Source organism: Anolis sagrei, chromosome 1 (genome assembly GCF_037176765.1).
Source record: "Anolis sagrei isolate rAnoSag1 chromosome 1, rAnoSag1.mat, whole genome shotgun sequence".
Lineage (NCBI taxonomy): Eukaryota > Metazoa > Chordata > Lepidosauria > Squamata > Dactyloidae > Anolis > Anolis sagrei.
In genome coordinates this window covers 12,466,590-12,493,174 of record NC_090021.1, presented here as the reverse complement: position 1 = coordinate 12,493,174, position 26,585 = coordinate 12,466,590, and the positions used below count along the sequence as shown (strand labels likewise).

At 43.2% G+C, this 26,585-nt stretch overlaps 2 protein-coding genes across 6 annotated transcripts in view; one reads left to right on the top strand and one right to left on the bottom strand.

Moving 5' to 3' along the window:
* Positions 1-5,478, top strand: part of SANBR (SANT and BTB domain regulator of CSR) — a 56,686-nt gene extending 51,208 nt beyond the window's left edge. For all 5 annotated transcript variants that reach the window (XM_067462794.1, XM_060754624.2, XM_067462792.1 and 2 more), the window contains 2 exons: positions 1,336-1,427; positions 4,882-5,478. In XM_067462794.1, coding sequence (XP_067318895.1) covers positions 1,336-1,427; positions 4,882-4,918 — 129 coding nt within the window. In that variant the 3' untranslated portion in view covers positions 4,919-5,478. The remainder of the gene's footprint in view (positions 1-1,335; positions 1,428-4,881) is intronic.
* A 5,543-nt stretch (positions 5,479-11,021) lies between these two features.
* USP34 (ubiquitin specific peptidase 34) overlaps positions 11,022-26,585 on the bottom strand; it is a 180,741-nt gene continuing 165,177 nt past the window's right edge. Inside the window, exons 74-80 of the mRNA XM_067462788.1 lie at positions 23,797-23,921; positions 21,506-21,629; positions 18,848-18,927; positions 17,525-17,665; positions 17,234-17,380; positions 15,022-15,181; positions 11,022-12,407 (exon numbers count right to left, since the gene is read on the bottom strand). Of these exons, the coding sequence (XP_067318889.1) occupies positions 11,788-12,407; positions 15,022-15,181; positions 17,234-17,380; positions 17,525-17,665; positions 18,848-18,927; positions 21,506-21,629; positions 23,797-23,921 (1,397 nt within the window). The 3' untranslated portion in view covers positions 11,022-11,787. The remainder of the gene's footprint in view (positions 12,408-15,021; positions 15,182-17,233; positions 17,381-17,524; positions 17,666-18,847; positions 18,928-21,505; positions 21,630-23,796; positions 23,922-26,585) is intronic.

The following is a 26,585-nucleotide window of genomic DNA, read 5'->3' as shown; positions in this document are numbered from 1 at the left end:
ATGGCAAGCATCCTCAGAGGTAGTGTTGGAACTAGGAAAAGGGGTTTATATATCTGTGGAATGACCAGGGTGGGAGAAAGGACTCTTGTCTGCAGGAGCTAGGTGTGAATGTTTCAACTGACCACCTTGATTAGCATATAATGACCTGATAGTGCCTGGAGGAAACTTTTGTTGAGAGGTGATTAGATGTCCTTGTTTGTTTCCTTTCTGTTGTTGTGCTGTTGTAATTTTAGAGTTTTTAAATACTGGTAGCCAAAATTTGTGCATTTTCATGGTCTCTTCCTTTCTGTTGAAATTGTCCACATGCTTGTGTATTTTAATGGCTTCAGTTCAAAGGGTCAAACAGGGCAACAATATATACAGCAGTCCCTCTAAATTCACACAGAGAACAGAGGGAATAGACAGTCCTTTTAAACAGTCTTTAAAATATGCTTCATGCCTTAGAAATGATCAGGCTTCAGAGAGTTTGCAGCCATTTCCTTTCTGGCTGTTTCCAGCCAGCGCTCTCTTCACTCTCCAAGGTGAAAGTGGCAGTTAAAACCGTTTGTCTCAGCAGCAAGGTAGAGACAGTAGCCAGTCAGAATTCTGGCTCCTGGCATGCTCAGCCAATCAGCTGCCAACACAGCCTTTTTACAAATCCCCACAAGGTAGACCCTTGGCTTTGAGAGAATGCCTTACACTGTGAGGTAGGTCTTAGTCTATGAGAAGGCCGACTGTGAGAAGACCTGGTGTGAGAAGCTTTGGTGTTAGGAGCCCCAGGTTGAAGACCTCGTTTTTAAAGCTGTGTGTAAAGCTACTATGTGAAGCTGGTATGTCAGTTCGGTGTGGGAGGAAGCTGTTTATCTGCATGAGAAAGAAGCCCAGCGTGGAAGCAAAGAAGGAAGTATAAAGAACTTTATTTGTGTTGTGGAAACCTTGTTCTTGTAAATAATGCAACCATGTTATTTTACTACAAGGAAAAGCCTCCTAAGGAAGATATAACATTGGTCTATGTGTTTTTGTTCTTTTTATCTCTTTGGGCTACTGGTGTTGGGTCATGTGCTGCTAATAATTTACTCTGCTATACATTTATGAGGAGGGTCTTTTGTTAATAAGCCCACTTACACAACAAGGGTTATGGGACCTTATAGACTGTTAGGAATTGTGGGAGTTGAAGTCCAGAACACCCGGAGGAGGGCCTAGGTTTGCCCATGTCTGCTGTAGACTAATTGACTATCTGTGTAATTGGTAGCTGTTTTTCTTAAGGGAAAGGTTCCCAAGAAATAGAATGGTTAGTAACAACAACAACAACAGTAAACGACCCGTATATCCTCCATTGTCTTCTGTGATTTGCAGTCTGCAGCTGGAATCTATGCCAGGCTTGAAGCTCAGATCAGGGCAACCGCCCAAGTTAACACTCGGCAGAACATCACAGAAAAGAACGCAAGGTAAACATTTCCCTTCTAAACATAGCAAAGCTTTTCGTATTTCTTCAGGAGCAGAATCTCCCTGCTTTCTGATATTTTGGCAGCTTTGTCTTTGCTCTTTTTGTCATAGAGTTATTACTATTTTTAAAAAACAAATACAGTAGCGTCTTGTCGAAGACAGTAGAGTCTCACTTATCTGACAAACGGGCGGGCAGAACGTCGGATAAACGAAAATGTTGGATAATACGAAGTCTCCTACTGTTATCCGTCCGATGCAGCGCTAGACACCTAGAATACTAACAACAGGGACTCAAACGGTGAAGGCAAGGCAATGCCTTGGGGCTAGAGCGGCCCAGCAGGAAGTACCTGGATGTGGAAAAGGAGCGTGGAAATTACAGAGGGAAGACGGGAGGACACTTCCGCTTCCGGTCCTGCCTCTTTTCCCCCTTTCCTCCCTCCTCCTGTGAAAGGACCAAGGCAGAGACATCTCCAGCTCATCCCCTGTTTGGGTTTCAGCCATCACGTCAACGACTTAAGTCTAGAAATAGTTTTTTAAGATCTACAGAGACACTCGCTGGAACACCTCAGCAAGTGAGAGTCCAAAAGTGGCAGGCTCAAACCGAGAACCTCAACCAATGGCTGATATCAAATGAGAGACTCCTCCCTGGGCACACAGAAAACTGGGCGACTTGGAAGGCGCTGAACAGACTGCGCTCTGGCACCACGAGATGCAGAGCCAACCTCAAGAAATGGGGCCACAAAGTGGAATCCACAACATGCGAGTGTGGAGAAGAGCAAACCACTGACCACCTGCTGCAATGCAACCTGAGCCCTGCCACATGCACAATGGAGGACCTTCTTGCAGCAACACCAGAAGCACTCCAAGTGGCCAGATACTGGTCAAAGGACATTTAACCAACTACCAAACTCACAAATTTTGTATTTTGTTTGTTTGTTTGCTTTGTTCTGTTAGAAATGTAATATAATTGACTGGTTGCCCTGACACGACAAATAAAATAAATAAATATCCCTCCTCCTTTTGCCTTTTCACTTACTGGAATTGGAGAAAGAGTTGGGGAGCATTTCTTTAATTGAAAGGGAAATACTGGAAGAAAAGGGGAAGGAGTGTCGGATAAGACAGAATGTCGGATAAGTAAAGGTCGGATAAGCAAGACTCTACACTGTAAATGGAAAGTCCATCATTTCACCTTTGGCTGCAGTCCTTTTCAGTTCAGTGCTCTGAACTGGTGCCTTGATTTGCCTCAATGGCTCATTCCTCCTTTATAGAGAGTCAGGGCTTCTATTTTAATGCCATAGGTAGAAGAAGGCCCAAGACTTCACTTCCTTATTGGTGGTCTGTATTATAGTCTTTTAAAAAAGCTTTCCTAAGTAAAGGTCAAGGTTTCCTCTGACATTAAGTCAGGTTGTGTCCAACTCTGGGGGGTGGTGCTCATTTCCATTTCTAGGCCGAAGAACCGGCGTTGTCCATAGACACCTCCAAGATAATTTGGCCAGCATGATTACATGGAGCGCCGATACCTTCCCGCAAAAGTTGTACCTATTGATCAACTCACATTTGCATGTTTTCGAACTGCTAGGTTGGCAGAAGCTGGGGCTATTCGAACCCCCAACCTTTCAGTCAACAAGTTCAACGGCTCAGCTTCACCACTAAGGGGTCTTAAATGGTTAGCCGCCCCGAGTCCCCATCGGGGAGATGGTGGCAGGGTATAAATAAGGTTTATTTTACTAACACAAAAGGACAGTATGTCACAGCAAACGAGGTCTATATGCTGGATTTCGTATCACAAAATCACAAGTCGAACATTTCCCAAGCGTCTAGGACTATGTGATGTATTTTCGAATGATGCGCGCAGATCCAAGTCAGTTGACAGATTGTGGTTTTGTCGATGTTTATTGTTTCCAAATGCCGGCTGAGATCTTTTGGCACGGCACCCAGTGTGCCGATGACCCCTGGGACCACCTGTACTGGTTTATGTACAGGTAGTCCCAGTGCAGTTCAATTTTGAGGTCTTGATAGCGGCTGAGTTTTTCCTGTTGTTTTTCCTCAATGCGACTGTCACCCGGTATGGCGACATCAATAATCCAGACTTTTTTCTTTTCCACAATCGAGATGTCTGGTGTATTGTGTTCCAAAACTTTGTCAGTCTGGATTGGAAAGTCCCACAGTATTTTTGCATGTTCATTTTCCATGACCTTTGCGGGTTTATGATCCCACCAACTCTTTGCTGCTGGCAGGTGGTACTTGTGACAGAAGTTCCAGTGAATCATTTGGGCCACAGAGTTGTGCCTTTGTTTGTAGTCCGTCTGTGTGATTTTCTTGCAACAACTGATGATGATTATTATGCTTATTATTATTATTGTTGTTGTTGTTGTTGTTTTCCTATTTTGTAAAATAGGAAAACTTTAATAATTGGACTACTGTAATGCGCTCTATGTGGGGCTGCCCTTGAAAACGGCCTGGAAATTCCAACTGGTCCAACAGGCGGCAGCCAGGTTGTTAACTGGTGCTCCTTACAGGGAGAGGTCAACCCTCCTGTTTAAGGAGCTCCATTGGCTGCCATTCATTTTCCAGTCCCAATTCAAGGTACAGGTGCTTACCTACAAAGCCCTAAATGGTTTGGGATCCGCCTACCTGCGTGACCGCATATGCGTATAGGAACCTACATGATCTCTCTGATCATCTGGAGAGGCCCTGCTCACAATCCCACCTGCGTCGCAAGCGCAATTGGTGGGGACGAGGGACAGGGCCTTCTCCGTGGTGGCCCCTCGACTCTGGAACTCGCTTCCCAAGGACATCCGGGATGCCCCAACTCTGGCAACTTTTAGGAGGAGCCTGGAAACATGGTTGTTCCAGTATGCCTTAATAGAATAATGAATTTCTCAGCAATATGTCATCAAAATGCACTTTATTATTGATTTAGGATTGATTGATTTGCACACCCTGTCCCCTCCGAAAATTTCCATCCCAGTTATATCCTACTTTGCTCATGCCCAGCATTATTTTTTAAATTTTAATTTTACATTTGACCCAGCCATAGGTTTTAAATGCTTGTTGTGTTACTGTACTGCTTATATTTTATTTTATTTTTGTTTATGAGATGTATTTAAACTGCTTTGTTTTGTTTGTTTGCTATTGCTTTATTATTGATGTATTGTGGGCTCGGCCTCATGTAAGCCGCACCGAGTCCCTTGGGGGGATGATAGCAGGGTATAAATAAAGATTATTATTATTATTATTATTATTATTATTATTATTATTATTATTATTATTATTCCAGTGAATTATTTGGGCTACAGAATTGTGCCTCTGTTTGTAGTCCATCCATGTGATTTTCTTGCAACAACTGAGGATTATTATTATTATTATTATTAAAGTTTTCCTATTTTGTAAAAGTGTTAATGACCACTAAACTGTACCTGTCACTGCAACTAATACTTGTTTCTGTAAATCCAGGATTAAGCCCCGCTTTGGCCAAGGCCGCCCGACATAAAAGCCCTGGAATATCATCCCGCAAAGAGAAGCCAAAGCACATTCCTGCCTCTTCTTAGGACCGCGCTGGACTCCAGAATCCGGGCACTTCCTCCCCAAAAGCTTCCAAGTGACTTATTTATTTCTTACTGTTAGGCCTTGTAAATTATTATTATGTTTTTCTTAAGCCAATGCAGGACTTTTCTTCTATTGTTTATGTTGTAAATACACCGTTTCTTATTAAAAACAAGTGCATCTTTTTTCCCCTTCCATTATGCGGTGGTACGTTTATAAACTCCTCCTGTTACCGAGGAAGTGGGGAAGGAACCGTGGTGCTAACAGATCGATGAATTTCATATCCGCATGTAACTTGGATGCAAATGTTTTGAGGCATGATCCTAATCCTTTCTAATTGTCTGCCTGGTTTGGGCTGAATTGCCCAGGATAGATTTTACATTGAGGCTTATGTTTACACTTCATTACACAGTCTTCCCTTCCTTTTCTTTTCTGGAAGACAGCATTTAGCTCAGGCATGGGCAAGCTTGGGCCCTCCGGGTGTTTTGGACTTCAACTCCCACCATTCCTAACAGCCGGTAGGCTGTTAGGAATGGTGGGAGTTGAAGTCCAAAACACCCGGAGGGCCCAAGCTTGCCCATGCCTGCTATAAGCACAACTTATGCCAAATAGTCACAAGTCTTTAATCATTTTTGTTCACTGTATAATATCAATACTATTAATAAGAGAATATTATTGTCGAAGGCTTTCATGGCTGGAATCACTGGGTTGTTGTAGGTTTTTCGGGCCATATGGCCATGTTCTAGAAGCATTCTCTCCTGACGTTTCACCTGCATCTATGGCAGGCATCCTCAGAGTTTGTTGGAAACCAGGAAAATTGGGTTTATAAATCTGTGGAAGGTCCAGGGTGGGAGAAAGAACTCTTGTCTGTTGGAGCTGGGTGTGTTTGATGGCCTGACAGTTTTTAGGTGTGGCTTGTTACTGCCTGGGGAATTCCTTCATTGAGAGGTGATTAGGTGATGGCCACTTGAAACATTCAAGGTGGCCAATTGAAACATTCACACCTACCCTGAACTCTAGGCAAGAAACAATCAGGGACTGTTAATCAGCCCTCAACAAAGGATTCCCCCAGGCAGTAACAAGCCACACCTAAAAACTGTCAGGCCATCAGATGCTAATAAAGGTGGTCAATTGAAACATTAACACCCAGCTCCAACAAACAAGAGTTCTTTCTCCCACCCTGGACCTTCCACAGATATATAAACCCAATTTTCCTACTTTCCAACAAATCTCACAACCTCTGAGGATACCTGCCACAGATGCAGGCGAAACGTCAGGAGCAAATGCTTCTAGAACATGGCCATACAGCCTGAAAAACCTACAACAACCCAGAGAATGTTATTTCTTTGATGGAAATTGCTATGGATTTCACAGGGTCACTGTAAACCAACAGATTACTTGAACTCACAAAAATTCCCATAGAACAGCGGTTCCCAACCTGTGGTCCATGGACCACCAGTGGTCCTCAAGAACGAAAATATGGTCCGCGGCCTCACCATTACTACACCATTGTCGGGAGGGGAGAGGGTGACAACCCACGAAAAATGACTTACAACCACATCAGCTCTAGATGATTAAATATGGGTTTCTGTGGGCAAGCAGGTGGCGACTATTGGGTGATATATGTTCTATATGAGAAACTAGGGCTGATGTGGTCTATCCAGTGCAATTTTCTGAATCGGCACCCCAAATAACCAAACCGGATCTAAAAATCTTAAAGTTGACCAAAAACTGTTTCGTAACCCTTTCGGTACTAATGTTGGAGAGTGGTCCCATGTCAAAGTGGTCCCTGGTCAAAAAAGGCTGGGAACCACTGACATAGAAGGATACGTCCTGAAACAATACAGTTTCCTATTCACAATTAATGTCTCTTCATGCTCCATCCTTTGGAGCAACAACTGAAAGCATCTTGAGCCCCACAGATGGGTTTTCTGTGTATCGAGTCAGGTGAAACGCAATTGAATTGGCCATTCAAAAGTGGTCAGATTAGGAGTTGAAGTCCAAAACACCTGGAGGGCCCAAGTTTGCCCATGCTTGCCTTGGGGCAACTGGATGTTGGAACTACTTGAAGGCACACAACACAATAGATCCAGAGAAGTCATGCTCCCCCTCTATTCTGCCTTGGTTAGACCACATCTGGAATACTGTGTCCAATTCTGGGCACCACAATTGAAGGGAGATGTTGACAAGCTGGAATGTGCCCAGAGGAGGGCGACTAAAATGATCAACCCTTACCAGATGTTAGGATTTCTGGGAGTTGAAGGCCAAAACATCTGTTGACCCACAGGTTGAGAACCACTGATGTAGATGATTATGGTCCACGGTCTGGAGCCATGTTTTCTTCTTTGAGTTCTAGCCTGAGCCTTTGAACTGGTGTAGATTAGAGTGAGGTGCTACAAAAGTGGCTCGGTGATGGAGCGCAGGGTATCCCAAAATGATTGAAGTCCAGTCCAGAATAATTCTTAATGGAAAATAGCAAAATAAATGTAGCACTCACAGATCTAGTTGGGCACATGAATCCATTTAGTACACAACATTTCAACATGACATCATAAGGATCATGGGAAGCCTTATACATGGATTTTTGCCTTCCATTGCAGGTATGATATCTGCTAATCAGTGTTGAGTTTCTCACTCAATCAGTCTCGAAACGCATGGTCACAGACCTTATGTGGTGTCACAGTTCTAGCACGACACTATGTCACTCTGCTGGGAAAATATGCCAAGCCTGAAGAAGTTACATCTTTCTTCACAAGGTCTGTGTATGACACCTTTTGTACTTTGTGAAACGGAATCCAAACTGCATGTTTACATTTTAGTAAGACTTCTGACACTTACGTGAAAGCCCCACCCCAAATGTTTTGAAACACAAATCTGGGACTCATGACAATACTTAACGGAAGTAAAATTACTACTTTGTTTGGTGCCACAATTCTTCCAATCATATTCCTGTTCATGGTGTTTTATGTATACAGCTCCATGTAGCATATACTCAAATTACAGGTGTGGTGTCTTATATCCTCCAAGTACGATCACTTTGGATTCTTACTGCGTTTAAATAAAGGTTGTGTTAATAAAAAGCCATGTTGTGTCCAATATTATGTCCATTTTTTTCTCCATGTGAGGTACAACTTGAGAAACTGCAACTCGATTCTGGTGTGAGAATTGGCCGTCTGCAAGGACGTTGCCCAGGGGACGCTCGGATGTTTTGATGTTTTATCATCCTTGTGGGAGGCTTCTCTCATGTCCCCACATGGGGAGCTGGAGATGACAGAGGGAGCTCATCCACACTCCCCCTGGATTCGAACCTCCGACCTGTCAGTCTTCAAGTCCTGCTGGCACAAAGGTTTAACCCATTGTATCACTGGAGGCTCCTTCGGGTTTCTACTTTCTTTACTGTCTCCCATTTGACTCTAGAGGAGACCTAAGCGAACTTGGGCCCTCCAGGTGTTTTGGACTACAACTCCCACCATTCCTAACAGCCTCAGGCCCCTTCCTTTTCCCCCTCAGCCGCTTAAGCGGCTTGTGTTATTTTTTTATTTTATTTATTATTTATTTATTATTCGAACTTATATGCCGCCACTCCCTTAGGGCTCGGAGCGGCTTACAAGAACAGGCTAAAATTGAACAACAATTTAAAAACAGCAATATCAACACATTAAAAGCCTGTCAAAACAGTTATGTCTTACATGCCCTGCAGAAAGCTGTAAGTCCTGCAAGGCGTGGACTTCAGGTGGCAGAGTATTCCAGAGTGATGGTGCCACTGCTGTGAAGGCTCTGCGTCTGTTTGCTGTTAGACGCAAGGTCTTGACACTGGGAATTTCCAACAAATCTTGGTCTTCAGAACGGAGGGATCTCTGGGGTTGGTAGGGGGTAAGGTGGTCCCTCAGGTACATCGGCCCCAGACCATGCAAGGCCTTAAAGGTGAGTACCATCACTTTGAAAGTGATCCAGAGCTCAAATGGTAACCAGTGCAGCTGCAGTCAGATTGGAGTTAGGTGGCATCTCATCGGAATTCCCGAAAGAAGCCGAGCAGCTGCATTTTGTACCAACTTGAGCTTCCGGATCACCGACAGAGGAAGGCCAATGTAGAGGGCATTACAGTAGTCCAGACTTGAGATGACCGTGGCCTGGATCACCGTAGCTAAGTCGTCCCTGGACAGGGAGGGGGCCAGCCGTCTAGCCTGCCGCAGATGGAAAAAGGCGGTTCTGCTAACGGCGGAGACCTGGGCCTCCATCATCAGCTTGTGTCCAAAAGGACTCCCAGACTCTTTACCAATGATGACGGGCGTAGCACCTCGCCATCCAGGGTAGGCAGCTGGATGTCCCCACTGCCTGGTTGACCCAGCCATTGGATCTCCATCTTTGCTGGATTCACCCTCAACCTGCTGGCTCACAGCCATCCAGTAACAGCCTCGAGGCACTGATGGAAACAATCGGGTACAGAGTCCGGTTGGCCTTCCATCTTCAGCACCAGCTGAGTGTCATCGGCGTACTGGTAACACTCAAGCCCAAAACCTCGAACCAGCTGAGCAAGTGGCCGCATATAGATGTTAAACAACAGAGGGGAGGGAATGGCCCCCTGAGGAACCCCACAAGATAGAGGGGACCTCTCAGAGACCAGGTCTCCCCTCTCCACTCGCTGTCCAGTTTAAAGCTGTCCCCTGACTCCAGCAACAGCAAGGCAGTGGGTCAAAAGATTGTGGTCGACTGTGTCAAATGCTGCTGTGACATCCAATAACACAAGCAGCGCTGACCCGCCCTGGTCAAGCTGGCATCGAAGGTGATCCGTGATGGAGACCAGCATAGTCTCTGTCCTGTGCCCTGCACGGAAGCCGGACTGGAAGGGATCTAGTCCGGCTGTGTCGTCTAGCAATTGCTGCAACTGCTCCGCTGCTGCCCTCTCAATCACCTTGCCCAGGAACGAGAGATTCGAAACTGGACGGTAACTGGAGGGAACCGAAGAATCTAAGTCTGGTTTCTTCAGCAGGGGAGAGACCACCGCCTCTTTTAAACCCTCTGGAAAAACCCCTTGCTCAAGGGAGCTGTTTATGATCTTCAACAAAGGGTCACGTAATCCCTCCAAGCAGGATTTCACCAACCAAGAGGGACACGGATTGAGGGAGCAAATGGTCGGTCTAGCTGCAGCTCTGAGCCTATCGACAGCCTCTGCGTCCAGTGGGATGAACTGGTCGAGGATGGGCCCAGCAAGTTGCCACGGGGTCTCAAGTTCTCTCACTGTATCAATTGTGGCTGGGAGGTCCCCGCGAAGTAGCGAGATCTTGTCTGCAAAATAGCTCTGAAAAACCTCGGATGAAGGGGCCTGATCACCACTTTTTTGGGACGGTAGGAACCGTCATTAGAGATCGAATTATTTTGAACAATTTTGCCGGGCGTGAGCTAGCAGACGCTATCAAAGAAGCATAATATACTCGTTTTGCTTCGGTGATAGCATGCTCATAGAATTCCCTGAATGCCTCATAAGCTTATCTCGATGCTCCATCACGGAGTTCTCGCCACACGCCCTCTAGCTGTCTCTTTTCCCGCTTCATCAGTCGAAGTTTCTCAGTGAAAAAAGGAGACCGATTTCGGTGGGGTTGAAGAGGGCGTCTAGGGGCGATCTCATCGAGCGCATTGGATAGCAACAGCAAGGGGGTGGGTCAAAAGATTGTGGTTGACTGCGTCAAATGCTGCTGTGAGATCCAATAACACAAGCAGCGCTGACCCACCCTGGTCAAGCTGGCATTGAAGGTGATCCGTGATGGAGACCAGCACAGTCTCCATCCCGTGCCCCGCATGGAAGTTGCCCGCCAGCTTTAGAAGATATTAAGTAATGGCAATGGGAGGCTACCACATCACTGAAGGAAGAATCAGAACCAGTCTTTAGTCCAAACTAAGCACCAATTATTCATGGCGATGAGCTCTTTGGACAGCTCCAGTAAAACTGGACTAAAAGCAGAGTGCATCCATAGTATCCCCATTGGCAGAGAAGTCACGTGACCGTGGTATGTTTTTCTGGACCGTTGAGGCAACATATATAAAAACGAATAAAAAGTCATCACAATCAGTTTAATGAAGTGCACAGAATAGCAATCGGTCATGTCAATAAAAATAAAACAATTAATTTTACATCAAGTGTGCTTTATTTCTTCCACAGGTATTCTGTTAAATAAAGCACCATATATATATATATATATATGTAGATATATATATATATATTTATATATATATATGTACTGTCAGGCCACAGCTAAAGAGGATTCTTTACAGAATCAAATTTCTTGTGGTTTTTTTGTTTTCGTTTTTGTTTTAGTATACAAGTAAACTTAATTTTGATAATAAGAACCACAGCGATGGGAGGCCGTCTCGCCTCTCTTGGAAGGTACAAAACTGGCACAGAGGACACCATATTATACACAGTAAAAATGCCGGAAGTTTAAATTACACCGGAAGGGGCGCGGAGGCCCGGCCCTCCCAGACAGCCATCGTAAAGGAAAGCCACTACAGTGAACTCTGAATTACATAAAACATAGTCAATTATCTGATTGCCCTTTTGTTTGTTTGAAAGGAAGTGTATAGGAGATGCCAAGTCGTTTCCTCTTCTTCTTCTTTGAAATCGGGAGTTCTGCCTGACCGAGAACGAAGCATTATAAATTGAATCTCGCCATTCAAGCAGAAAGCACTGGACAAACCCAAGCACACAACAGAAATAAGCAAAACTTATACAAACAGCATTTTGTAAAGAAAAGAATATTAATTTTTTTTTTTTAGAAAAAAGACTTATTTTTTTTTAAAAGCAGGCATGCTCCTTTATTGTCAAGAAGCCGCTTGGTTTCCTTTGCCCGATATCCTCGTGACCATGTGAATCGTCGACTCGATGGTCCTGCAGAGGATGTCTAAAATGTCCTGCTGCTGCTGCTGCTGCGCCTGGCTCAAGAGTCCCCGGGAATGGCTGCAGCCCAGCGAGAGGCCCGGGTCGGGGTCCTGCAAAGCCTGGGGCCCCTCGCAGCTTTTCAAATCCGTCAGGTCGGACAGGACGGCGGAGATCGACGTGGAAGGGAATTCGGCCTCCTCCTCTACCAGGTTGGCATCCTTGGTGCTCGCCGGCTCCTTCGGGTCTTTGCATTCCTCGAACCGACCCCCGTCGGGCGGCTGCTCCTCCCCGTGCTGAGAACGGGCGGCCAGCATCACGTCTTCGGAGAACGACGAGGGGACCTCCATCCGGTACTCTTTCACGGAACTGTTTTCGGGGGACGGCAGGTCCTGCTCGGTGCCCGGGTCGATGATTGAGGAGTCCCGCGTCTCGTTGTCCGAGGTGCTCGTTGGGGTCAGCGCCTCCCGAGGTTCGGCTTTGAGGTCGCTGATGCAGCTGTCGACGGTGTGCTCCTCGTCGCTGCTCACCCGCCTCCGTTTGACCGGGGTGGCTCCTTCGTCATCTGTAAAGCCAAAAAAAAGCAGGGTGTGCTAATAATTCTGCTTTGGTTAGACCACACCTGGAATATTGTGTCCAATTCTGGGCACCACAATTTAAGAGAGATATTGACAAGCTGGAATGTGTCCAGAGGAGGGCGACTGAAATGATAAAAGGTCTGGAGAACAAGCCCTATGAGGAGCGGCTTAAGGAGCTGGGCATGTTTAGCCTGAAGAAGAGAAGGCTGAGAGGAGGTATGATAGCCATGTATAAATATGTGAGAGGAAGCCACAAGGAGGAGGGAGCAAGCTTGTTTTCTGCTTCCTTGGAGACTAGGACGCGGAACAATGGCTTCAAACTACAAGAGAGGAGATTCCATCTGAACATGAGGAAGAACTTCCTGACTGTGAGAGCCGTTCAGCAGTGGAACTCTCTGCCCAGGAGTGTGGTGGAGGCTCCTTATTTATATGCTTTTAAACAGAGGCTGGATAGCCATCTGTCAGGGGTGATTTGAATGCAATATTCCTGCTTCTTGGCAGGGGGTTGGACTGGATGGCCCATGAGGTCTCTTCCAACTCTTTGATTCTATGATTCTATAATAATAATAATAATAATAATAATAATAATAATAATAATACTTTATTTGTACCCCGCTACCTTCTCTGTGTACGAACCCACACGATCTCTTTGTTCATCTGGAGCGGCCCTGCTGACGATCCCACCGGCATCGCAAGTGCGACTGGTGGGGACGAGGGATAGGGCCTTCTCAGTGGTGGCCCCTCGACTCTGGAACTCCCTCCCTAAGGACATCAGGCAGGCCCCGTCGCTAGCAATCTTTAGGAGGAGCTTGAAAACGTGGTTGTTCCAGTGTGCCTTTCCAGAATAAGGAAACTCCCAACACACTTTATTAGAGATCCAGGATATCTGCATGCCCATCCCCCTCCAAACACCCCACCTTGTCATGCCCAGCATTTTTAATTTTAATTATTACATTTGGCTTGGCCATTATTTTTAATTGCATCATTGGATGTTGTTAATGTATTGCTATTCTTTGCTATTGCTTTGTTTTTTGAGTTATTGTGTTGTTGTTGTTTTATTGTTGTATTTGGGCTCGGCCTCTTGTAAGCCGCACCGAGTCCTTCGGGAGATGGTAGCGGGGTACAAATAAATGTTTATTATTATGATGATGATTATCTTCCCCAAGGGACTCTGTGCGGCTTACATGAGGCCAAGCCCACAGCACATCGATAAACAAAGGCAATAACAAATAATCAATACAAAAAGTTAAAATAAAACTCAAAAACAAAAATACACAATAAGCAATAAACAATAACAATAACATACAGCATTTAAAAACCTATGCTAAAGTATTGGATTTTATTTTCCAAATTTACTCCTCTGAGGTTGACAAGTGTGTGTCTTGCAAAGGGATGCCTGATGGCTTTCTATGGCTGATCACGGATTCCTATCCCAACACTTAAACCATGTTGCCTCACCAGACTTTTAAGAGGCCCCAACTTAATAATAATAATAATAATAATCCTTTATTTATACCCCACTAACATCTCCCGAAGGACTCGGTGCGGCTTACAAGAGGCCGAGGCCCAACACATCAATAAAACAAAAGCATAACAAATACAACAATAAATGAACTCATAAACTCATAAAACAAAACAATGAACATTAAAAGACTAGCAGTAAATATTAGACAATAACACCACGGCACATTTAAAACTAAGGCTGGGCCAAATGTAATGATTAAAATTTTTTAAAATGCTGGGTATGACAGGTGAAATTGATAGGTTTTTGGAGATGGGTGCGGTGTGCAGACAATCTTAAATCTCTACTAAAGTGCATTTGGGACATGATGCTTTGAGTTTCCTATTCTGGGAAGGCACACTGGAACAACTACGTCTTCAAGCTCTTCCTAAAGATGGCCAACGTTGGGGTTTGTCTGATGTCCTTGGGGAAAGAGTTCCAGAGTCGGGGGGCCACCAAGGAGAAGGCCCTGTCTCTCGTCCCCAACAATCGCGCTTGCGACACGTGGTGTTTTTTTTCCATTACAGCCAAACCACATGCAGTGAATGAAAGATGTGGAAATATGAAATGTATTCCATGTTTCTGGAAGATTATATAACAGGCATGGGCAAACTTCAGCCCTCCAGGTGTTTTGGACTTCAACTCCCACAATTCCTAACAGCCGGTAGGCTGTTAGGAATTGTGGGAGTTGAAGTCCAAAACACCTGGAGGGCTGAAGTTTGCCCATGCCTTGTATATAAACTTCCAGAAATATGGAATATGCATACACAAGGTCCCAGAAATTATTTTATTTATTTATTTACGATATTTATATGCCACCCTTCTCACCCCGAAGGGACTCAGAGCGGCTTACAAGATATATATATACATACACTATATTATATTATTAGCATAGTACAATATCAGTATTATATATTTTTATATTTTCATTTTTTTCAAAGCATATAATATTTTGGCATGCAGACGGAAGAGCGGTGGAGAAAAAAACTGGGTGAAGCTGCAGAACAAAGTGATGGAGGGAGTGTAAGCTCAATATGGAGGTATATAAAGAGCGAGATTTGAATAAGACAGGGGAAATCAAAGACTTCTTGAGGACAAACCTTTAGTTTTCCTTTCTTTGGCTTCCTGTTCCTGCAGCGAATTCTTCTGCTGTTGACAAGTCCTGCACTTGTTTAGCAATTCCTGCAGCGTCGGGATCAGGGCAGCATTGAGCTGTTTGGGAGTGTGCACGGAAAGCAGCAGCGTGAGGGCGCGGAGGTCCTGCAAAACAGCGCCATCAAGATAAATTAGTTTTCGTTCTTAATCTGTCCTGATCAATAAGGTGTGTTAAAGTCAGCAAAACTTGGACAGACATTATTGATGAAGATAGATGAAGACTGTTTCCAGCAAAACAGTGCTTGGGTGTGTGTTGTAGAAGGCTTTCATGGCTGGAATCACTGGGTTGCTGTGAGTTTTCTGGGCTGTATGTTCTAGAAGCATTCCCTTCTGACGTTTCTCCCACATCTATGGCAGGTGTCCTCAGAGGTTGTGAGGTCTGTTAGAAACTAGGAGTTTATATATCTGTGGAATAATGTTTAGTACAGGAGAAAGAACTCTTGTCTGAACAATGGCTTCAAACTACAAGAGAGGAGATTCCATCTGAAAATGAGGAAGAACTTCCCGACTGTGAGAGCCGTTCAGCAGTGGAACTCTCTGCCCCGGAGTGTGGTGGAGGCTCCTTCTTTGGAGGCTTTTAAACAGAGGCTGGATGGCCATCTGTCAGGGGTGATTTGAATGCAATATTCCTGCTTCTTGGCAGGGGGTTGGACTGGATGGCCCATGAGGTCTCTTCCAACTCTTTGATTCTATGATTCTATGTTTGAGGCAAGTGTGAATGCTGCAACTGATTGCCTTGTTTAGCATTGAAAAGGCTTGCAGCTTCAAGGCTTGACTGCTTCCTGCCTGGGAGACTCCTTTGTTGGGAGGTGATTAGATGGCCCTGATTGTTTCTTGTCTGGAATCCCCATGTTTTTAGTTCTTTCTCCCACGCTGGACAGTCCACAGATATATAAACTTCACTTGCCTAGTTTCCAACAGACCTCACCACCTCTGAGGATGCCTGCCATAGATGTGGGCAAAACGCCAGGAGAGAATGCTTTTGGAACATGGCCAGACAGCCTGGAAAACTCACGGCAACCCAGTGATTCCGGCCATGAAAGCCTTCGACAACACACATCCAAGCACTGTTTTGCTGGAAGCATTCTTCATCCATCTTCATCAATAATGTCACAACAACCCAGCGTTTGGCAGCATTGGGATAGCCCTTGTGGTCTCTTCCAGCTCTACGATTCTAGGAACAGATTCCTCCCTAGATCACTTTTTAAACAATGACAACATTCCGAAAAAGGCAAATTTCCAATGGTATTAACGTGGCAAACAATTATGTTCCTTACTATACTAGTGCAATAAATGTCATAACAATAATAGGGCAAAATAATAAAAGTAATAATATCAATAATAATAGAGTAAAATAATCAATGTAATAATAATAATAATAATTATTATTATTATTATTATTATTATTATTATTATTATTTCTTATATGTATACCCTGCCCTTCTCACCCCTGAGGAGGGACTCAGGGCAGCCTCACATCATAATAAAATAATTAACAATACATTAAAATAATATCAATAATAGAGTAAAATAATCAATGTAATAGTAATAATAATATCTATCTATTTATTTATTTCCTATATGTATACCCTGCCCTTCTCACTCCTGAGGGGGGACTCAGGACAGCCTTACATCATAATAAAATAATCAACAATACATTAAAATAATATCAATAATAATAGAGTAAAATAATCAATGTAATAGTAATAATAATAATTATTTATTTATTTCCTATATGTATACCCTGCCCTTCTCACTCCTGAGGGGGGACTCAGGACAGCCTCACATCATAATAAAATAATCAACAATAAATTAAAATATTTAAAATATTAAAACAGTAATTAAAACAATTGATTAATACATGGCTATCAAAATCAGAGTCTAATAAGTAGAGTAAAATAATACATGTAATAATAAAAGAGTAAAATAGTAAGTGTAATAATAACAATAATCGAGTAAAACAATACATGTAATAACAATAATAATAACAATAGAGTAAAATAATAAATAACCTTGACTCGAGTATAAGTCGAGGGGAGCCTTTTTAGCTTTAAACAAAGACTGAAAAAACTCGGCTTATACTTGAGTATATAGGGTAAGTATAAACATTGTAAATAAACAACCGAATAAATAAATGAAGAGAAGTTGAGAACTTACCCCGTTTAAAGTGGAACTTGCTTTAAAAATTTCAACTCGTTGATTGGCAAAATCTGATTCTAGACTCTGGTACTGGTTGATCAGGTTTGTAACCAAATTATTGATTACTCCTGCGCAATTTGCTTCAGAAAACACCTGCCCTTGAACCTATAAAAGAATGACATGATTTTGGTTCAAGTGGTGAAATCCATAACCCTTAATTCCCTCCTCGTGGCAATGGCCCAAAAGACAAACAAGGAGTCACACAAGGGATCAGGAAATATATAAAACCAAGACAAAACGTGGGGGTACCTTGAGAAGGAAATGAGTTAAGAAGGTATACACAACGTTGTTGTTGAGAAAGGTCCTTTCGTCCATTAGAATGCACTTAATGTATTCAGCAAACACGGGATCTTCACACAGGAGTTTGATGCAGTTCTTTGACATGGCAGACTGAAACGAGAATAAAATCGGTATCAAATCGAGAAACCAGTTTTTGTGTTGTCGAAGGCTTTCATGGCCAGAATCACTGGGTTGCTGTGCATTTTCCGGGCTGTATGGCCATGAAGCATTCTCTCCTGACATTTCACCCACATCTATGACAGGCGTCCTCAGAGGTTGTGAGGATGGCATCCTCTGAGGATGTCTGCCATAGATATGGACAAAATGTCGGAATAAAATACTTCTGGAACATTTGAGTGAGCCGTTCAAAAACGCAACTCTGCTATTTGTATATACTACGTAAATAAAGCTAATGGATTTATAGTTTTACGACTGTGCCGGAGCAGTTCTTATCGCCTCGCAACCATAAATCTGACAAGTTATGGTGATTCCCATGTACGACTGTGATGGTGGCATCCTAACGCATACTGTTCCCCCACATCAGACCGATAATGCTCAATATTACTGCTCATTTTTGGAACACTATCTCAGACCAGCTTTGAGAAAAAAACAGCAACACTTTCTGCAGAAAGCCCCTATCATTTTGCATGACAGTGCTTGGCCACGTGCAGCCCAAGCTATGGCTGAATTGCTCGATCGATGGGGATGGGAAGTGCTGTACCATCCACCTGATTTAAGCCCTTGTGACTTTGACTTAATTCCTAAGATAAAGGTACCACTTAGTGGCATTCGCTTCAGAACCGTTCCAGAGATTCTTGCGGCAGTAGACCACGCAATTCAAACTATCAACAGAACATGTGTCCTACGACTTCCACATCGTTGGAAATGGGTTGTACACAATGCTGGTGACTATATATATTGAAGGACTGTAAAACTTAGTGGCATGTAAATAAATAGTTGCCACTATTAAAGTTCCAACCGTATCTGTCATTCTAACCTCAATAATGTGTATGTAACTGGCAATATGACTCTAAATGGAGTCAGCAGAAAGAGTCATAAAAACTGGGGTGTGTTTATATATCTCTTGGGCTTCTCAGATCCTCTCCACTGCAGCTTTGGTCAAAACATTCCTTCCAGGGCTATATGTTTACAATCCAAAGTCCCCCAAAAGCAGAAATTTGTCTGAAAAATCACTGCAATATGCAGTGAACACAAAAGCAGCAAAAATAAACAAATAAACACATATATAACTGCCCCCCCCCCAAATCTTATTCCAAATGCATTTAATTTTACCTGAGTTTGGCAAAGCTCAGTCCAAAGTTTGGGAAACAAAGCGAGATGAAGAGGCAAACCTTCATATGCAACAAGGACACCTACAATTTTAAACAAAGGGAACATACAGCTATTTCTCCAGGCTTAGAACGGCACACATACGACATACGACAAAGATTTAAAACGGAAGTTACTCTAGAATGAAAGCTGGATAGTGTGATAAATGATGAGGAACATAAAATAACAGAATGGCTAGAATAGAAAAGGGGGAAAAAACGAAAAGATCTATAAAGGTAAAGGTTTCCCCTTGACATTAAGTTTAGTTGTGTTCGACTCTGGGGGTTGGTGCTCATCTCCATTTCTAAGCCAAAGAGCAGCATTGTCCGCAGACACCTCCAGGGTCATGTGGCCAGCATGGAGCACTATTACCTTCCCGCCAAAGCTTTACTTACTGATCTAGTCACATTTGCATATTTTTGAATTGCTAGTTTGGCAGAAGCTGGGGCTGACAGCAGGAGCTCACCCTGCTCCCTGGATTCAACCCCCCCCCCCCCCCCGACCTTTTAGTCAGCAAGTTCAGCAGCTCAGAGGTTTAACCCACTGTACCACTGGGGGCTTTATACTAGATTTATACTTGCCCAAATAATGTGCTTTAAGCTTCACAAATAAATCAGGAAAGTGAGATGATGATGCTAATCTACAGTGCAATGCTATGTACGTTTACTGAGAAATAATTCTCACAGGTTTGAATCTAGTCGTTAAGTCTCTAGCAGGCTTGTGCATTTTGGCTGAACCGCGATACATTTCTGCTGGCTAGATATCTGTAGATCCCTGTATCCATTTTCACACACCTCCCGAAAACGGGTGGGTAGTCGGATAGCCATGTTTGGCCCACAGCCGAAAAATGTGCTATATCTGGGCCATTGGTGGCAATCAGGAACTTACACAAGGCTCCCCTTTCCATTCCTTTCCTATTCCTTTTCCTTTTTTCCTTCAAGGGAGCCTGGGTGTCCCCCATTATGGAGGGAACTTCCCAGGCTCCCCTTCCTGTCAGTTTAGGTATTGTTTGTCCTTACAGCCTTCATTAAGACCTGGATTAAAAGCATCAGAGTTAAAATACCATTCTTTCCATGATCTTTTCCCTTCTGTCTGTAGAGGAGACTGGGTTTAATACTTATTAAAGCTGTTTCTACTCTAGAGGAGAGGTGCTGCAGACAGGTGTGCATGCTTTCTCTCCCTACAGCACATCACACAGTTTTCCAAGGCATTTTAAGGAGGCTCAGGGAAGTAACAGTGATGAACTAGAGCTATCCTCCTTGGGCTTCCTTAAAAAACCCTCTTTTTATCTACTGCAGGCTCTGCTGGAGAGGGCACGCGTCAATCGCCTTTCTGCTTTGGGTTTAATGCTTCTTTAAAGCCGTTTCTACTTTCACCTGTTCTACTCTAGATACAGATGTGCATGCTTTGCACCAACAGCACTCCACGCAGCTTTCCAAGGTATTTAAGGAGGTGCAGGGAAAGAAGAGTGATGACCTGGAGCTCAGTGAAACTATCCTCCCTGGACCACCTTAAAAACCCCTTCTCTTGCCTGCAATCTCCTTTCTGCTCGGGGGTTTGCTTCCTTAAAGCGCTTTCTTCTAGAGGTAACTAGGTGGTAGTAGTTTTCAGAGAATGAGGGGTTTCTTTTTGTGTGCTGGGATCAATAATGATTAAGGTAAAGGTAAAGGTTTCCCTTGACAATAAGTCCGGTCGTGTCCAACTCTAGGGGTTGGTGCTCATCTCAATTTCTAAACCAAAGAGCCAGTGTTGTCCATAGACACCTCCAAGGTAATGTGACCAGCATGACTGAATTATCTTTTAGAAGTATTTGAAGAAGAGGAAGGGAAGGGGGAAAAAAAGCTAAAAAAGTGACTCTCCCAAGCCCTCAAATGTGTGCGTACATCCCACCTACCAATTCCCCATCAGTCCTAATAAAAAGAATAAATAAAATAAAGGACATTTAAAAAAATTAATCTGTGATGCTGAACAAGGGAAGAAGAGCTGAGATTGGCTGTAACGTGGTCCCATTGTGGACGGGAATCTGTGATGGCTGGGCCCTTGCCATTATGAGAACCCGAACAAACCGAAAAAAAACGGATTGGCTGAAGGAAACGGCTAAAAATGGATCCACGTTCAAGCCTAGTCTCTAGCACAGCAGATCCATTAAATAAAGGGAGTTTGATGAATCAGCACTTACATTACACTTCACTGACTAAATAAAGCTATTCTGATATTTGGATTAAGGTCATATTCAGTGGAACACAGAGGTAGGAATCATATGGTTCTCTAGATATCAAACTGTAACTCCCAGCAACCCTAACCCACATTTTCAATGGAGAGGAATGGCAGGAGCTAGAAGTTCAGCATAATTATGCAAACTTGGGCCCTCCGGGTGTTTTGGACTTCAACTCCCACAATTCCTAACAGCCTCAGGCCCCTTCCTTTTCTCCCTCAGCCGCTTAAGCGGCTGAGTGAGAAAAGGAAAGGGCCTGAGGCTTAAGCGGCTGAGGGAGAAAAGGAAAGGGCCTGAGGCTGTTAGGAATTGTGGGAGTTGAAGTCCAAAACACCAGAAGGGCCCAAGTTTGCCCATGCCTGCACTAACATAAAATCACTTCTGTTCCCCAGCATTTTTATACTTACTCATCTTCACTAAGGTTTCTGTGAACTTCTCACAGTTGATGGCAACTCGGCACAAAAGATGGATGAACTGATGGTACGAAAAGAAATAATCGAGCAGCATACGGTCATAAACTTCATCTTTCCCCTGAAGATTTAAAAAGAAAGCTTTGTTTATAAATAAAATCATAAGCAGGACTCTTAATATGCTTACAACATGATACACAGTTACCTTTTTTCCGGCAGGCCCTAGGCAAGACTAACTTGCAACTAGAAGGGGACTCAGGGCAGATCACAGAACACATATACGGCAAATATTCAATGCTGATTATACAATGACAAGACAGACAATAGTTAGAGGCATATTTAGGCTTTTTTCCACATCTTTCGGCATTTTTTGGAGGCTGTGCTTGGTTCTGGCCACAGGGGGGTGCTGTCGCTCCATCTTGCCGAACAGCAAGATGTTCGTACTTTACTCTGAACGGTGCCTTAAATACCTCTCTGCTTAATGTGGTTCTTATTCATTTACTCGCATTTCTGTTTTCATCTGCTAGGTGGGCAGGGGAGCTGGGGTGTAGGTCAGGAGCTCACCCTGACCCAGCTTTGAGCTGTCAAACTTTCGGTTGGGAAGATTTACTGCAGCTGCAGCTGGTGATTAGCTTACTGTGCTAAAGTTGCTCAATGTTTTTCCACTTGAGCTCATAACCTTATGTGTTCATCACCCCATGTATTTCTTTGCCCTTGGTTAAAAAGGAAGACTATGAAGCAGAGAAATTAAATCATGGAACAAAATTTGAAAAAAAAAAGTTCTTGGTTTGACAGTATTATTCCCTGTTTAATTGTGCGGTACTAACTTTGAAAGTAGTTGTTTTACCCCAGAAACTTTGTTTTTGTGGCTGCCACAAACTAAGCTGAATTGATTGATACTCGATGAAATATTCATTGAAAAACTATAGCAAAACGTGCTGTAGGATGTCCAGCAAAAACAAAGTTTTGGCAGTTTAATATGCTTTTTCCATGTTTTTATGATAGAACCAATTAGGAAATGGCATCCTGCCTTATGGAATTCCTTGCCTCCCTATTTGGGAGCCATGAGTGACTTAGCGCCTTATATTCTAGCACTTAAGACCTGGCTTTTTACTAGAGCATTTGACTCATGTTAATTTATTAATATTTGCATGTATGTGTTTTATCCTGTATAATTTCTGCTATGTAAATCGCCTAGAGCAGGGGTCCTCAAACTAAGGCTCGGGGGCCGGATGTGGCCCGCCATGCTCATTTACCCGGCCCTCACTTAGGGTCAATTTAAGTCTGAAATTATTTGAAAGCACAAAATAACAACAACAATCCTATCTCATCAGCCAAAAGCAGGCCCACATTTCCCATTGAAATACGAATAAGTTTATATTTGTCAAAATTATTATTCATTTTAATTATTGTATTGTTTTTAAGTGTTTTTTTGCATTACAAATAAGATACGTGCAGTGTGCATAGGAATTCATGTTTTTTCAAATTATAATCCGGCCCTCCAACAGTTTGAGGGACTATGATCTGGCCCTCTGTTTAAAAAGTTTGTGGACCCCTGGCCTAGAGCATCTCGGATGAAGGGCGATTAATAAGTACTTAAAGATGAGATGAGATGAGATTTACAACCCAGGACAAAAATTGAGTAACATAGTGTTATGGGTAATAATAATGATAATGATAATAATAATAATAATAATAATGATAATAATAATAATAATAATAATAATAATAATTTATTTATATTCTGCCCTATCTCTCCAGGGGGACTCAGGGTAGATTCCAACATACAAAGGCAAACATTCAATGCCACCATAGAACAACAAGTATCGACATAATAATCCCAGAAAAACCCCACATATGAAAAGGCGAGGAAATGGGAAAGGAAAATTTATCAACCCCACTCCAGATACAGTCTTTTCTGAAGGAGCACCTCTTATAAGGCCGCCACAATATTATAACAAAGCAAAAGATTTCCACGGTATGCATTTTGGGACATGCATACATGTGTGTTAGATGAATTTAATTTTAGAAGGTTGTAAACCCCCCTGAGTCTCTATGGAGAGACAGGGTTGGATATAAATAAATTATTATTATTATTATTATTATTATTATTATTATTATTATTATTATTATTTCTATTAAAGGTGTGCCAAGCCCCAAATCAATTTTAAGATTGCAACTTTCTTTCCCCAAAGTCAAGGCACAATTCATCTGAAGTCTCATCCAAATCTAACAACCATTCTGAGGAGAAGCCCAAGCATTCCCTTATTCCCAGCAGCCGTACGTACCTTGTTTGCTTCGACCATTGTGGGCAAGAGGCACATGTTGAGTTCAGGGCGAGGGGGGCGGATGTTGCTTTTGCCTCCTATCAGCTTCAGATTTTCACGGCATGGGAAATAAGGGCCAAGAGACACTGGGAAGCAGAACAAGAGAAGTCGGCGATGAAAAAGCAAAGCACATGTGTCAAGGACAAGTTCTATTACAAGCAAAACGCAAGTAGCCGTGGATGCTCCAATTTACAAAGCATCATAAGAAAGGAACACTGGTTCTTGCCACTGACATGTTTGTTTCCAACAGATAAGGGACAAAACCTCTTGTAATTTGGGTTATGCTCCCCTTACTCACTCCAAAAAGGCAGACCCTCACAGGGGAGCTAAACCTGCAAGGCCAGTTGTTAATACAATCCAAAGAGATGACTGCTTCAGATTCAAATCACCCCTGACAGATGGCCATTCAGCCTCTGTTTAAAAGCTTCCAAAGAAGGAGCCTCCCCACACTCTGGGGCAGAGAGTTCCACTGCTGAATGGCTCTCACAGTCAGGAAGGTCTTCCTCATGTTCAGATGGAATCTCCTCTCTTGTAGTTTGAAGCCATTGTTTTGCGTCCTAGTCTCCAGGAAGCAGAAAACAAGCTTGCTCCCTCCTCCCTGTGGCTTCCTCTCACATATTTATACATGGCTATCATATCTCCTCTCAGCCTTCTCTTCTTCAGGCTAAACATGCCCAGTTCCTTAAGCCGCTCCTCATAGGGCTTGTTCTCCAGACCCTTGATCATTTTAGTCGCCCTCCTCTGGACACATTCCAGCTTGTCAATATCTCTCTTGAATTGTGGTGCCCAGAATTGGACACAATATTCCAGGTGTGGTCTAACCAACGCGGAATAGAGGGGTAGCATGACTTCCCTCGATCTAGACACTATGCTCCTCTTGATGCAGGCCAAAATCCCATTGGCTTTTTTTGCCGCCACATCACAAGAGTATACAAGAGGTTTCTCCCTTATCTTTTGGGAAACAAAAATCAGCTAAAATCAGTATTTTAGCTAGAGCAGTGTCCAAAAATAGACAATGACTAGGCCTTTGCCTTTAAAAACGTTCCATATTAAAGATCCATATGAGGACAATCACTTCATGGTCTACTACCACTTGCACCTTTAAAACTATTTACAGATTTAGCTCCCATGGCCATTTTAGTTCTTTTAGGTCCTGGTACTCGAGTTCTGCTCAGATATTTTTGCCACTAAACATATATCTTACCAAAGGACAATTGCTTCCACAATCTGTTTCACCATATTCTCTTGCAATAGCCATTCTGCCTATATGGAAATCACTATGGCCTTTGAAGCGTGTTGCCTTTTCTTTCTCTCAACACCCTACTTCTGCAGAAATCTTCTCATATCTTACCATTGTTAACTTCAAAACTCAACCCACTCCCAGGTGTATCGGTAACTGCAGGAACCTCCAACTACTCTTGTGGATTTGTACAGAATCACGATCTGTTTCTGTTTGTTTCATTTGTATGGCCCCGTTTTCATTTTTGAGCACCGCTTCCAAAAACGGGTGCCTTTTCGAATGCGTGTTTTTGTTCCACCTCCGAAAGAACGAAATTTTTCGTCCCATTGGCAGCAATGGGAGGGCTTTCTAGGCTCCTCTTCCCCTCAGTTTCAGGGCTAGAGCAGCATTTCTCAACCTGGGGGTCGGGACCCCTGAGGGGGTCGTGAGGGGGTGTCAGAGGGGTTACCAAAGACCATAAGAAAACACAGTATTTTCTGTTATCTTGGGGGTTTTGTGTGGGACGTTTGGCCCAATTCTATCGTTGGAGGGCTTCAGAATGCTCTTTGATTGTAGGTGAACTATAAATCCCAGCAGCTACAACTCCCAAATGTCAAAGTCTGTTTCCCCCGAATTCCACCAGTGTTCACATTTGAGCATATTGAGTATTTGTGCCAAGTTTGGTCCAGATCTATCATTGTTTGAGTCCACAGTCTCTGGATGTAGGTGAACTACAACTCTAAAACTCAAGATCAATGCCCACCAAATACTCCCTGCATTTTCTGTCGGTCATGGGAGTTCTGTGTGCCAAATTAGGTTCAATTCCATTGTTGGTGGAATTCAGAATGCTCTTTGATTGTAGCTGAACTATAAATCCAAACAACTACAACTCCCAAATGACAAAATCAATCCCCCCAACCCCACCAAATTTGGGCATATCAGGTATTTGTGCCACATCCTGCCTATCAAGATATTTACATGATGATTCATAACAGGAGCAAAATTACAGTTATGAAATAAGCAACGAAAATAATATTATGGTTGGGAGTCACCACAACATGAGGAACTTTATTAAGGGGTCATGGCATTAGGAGGGTTGAGAAACAAGAGGCTAGAGGAAGAGAGAGAGGTTTTTCCAAGGGACTGTTGGCGGGGGCCCACAGAAGGGGCAAGGTCTGTGTAGAGTGGTATCAGAAGTTTGACCAAGCATGGTCAAACTCCTTTGAAGGTGACACTACGACACTTTTTCCCAACCCTATGGCTGTTTTACTTTAAAAGTGTTACAGATGTGATTTAACTATTCCTGGAAATGCAGTGATTTCGAGAGCAGAACAAGACAGGCCAGGTACAGAGATAGAGAGATAGTGGTTTTCAAAGGTGGAGAAATTATTCTACTGAAGGCCAACAATTACTTCCCTTTGAAAAATAATTATTTTTTGAAAATCCAGGAGGCAGAAAACCCATAGAGAGATATATATCAGAACCATTTTGTGCCATCCAAATGAAACAAATGGAACGAAAACACAAAATA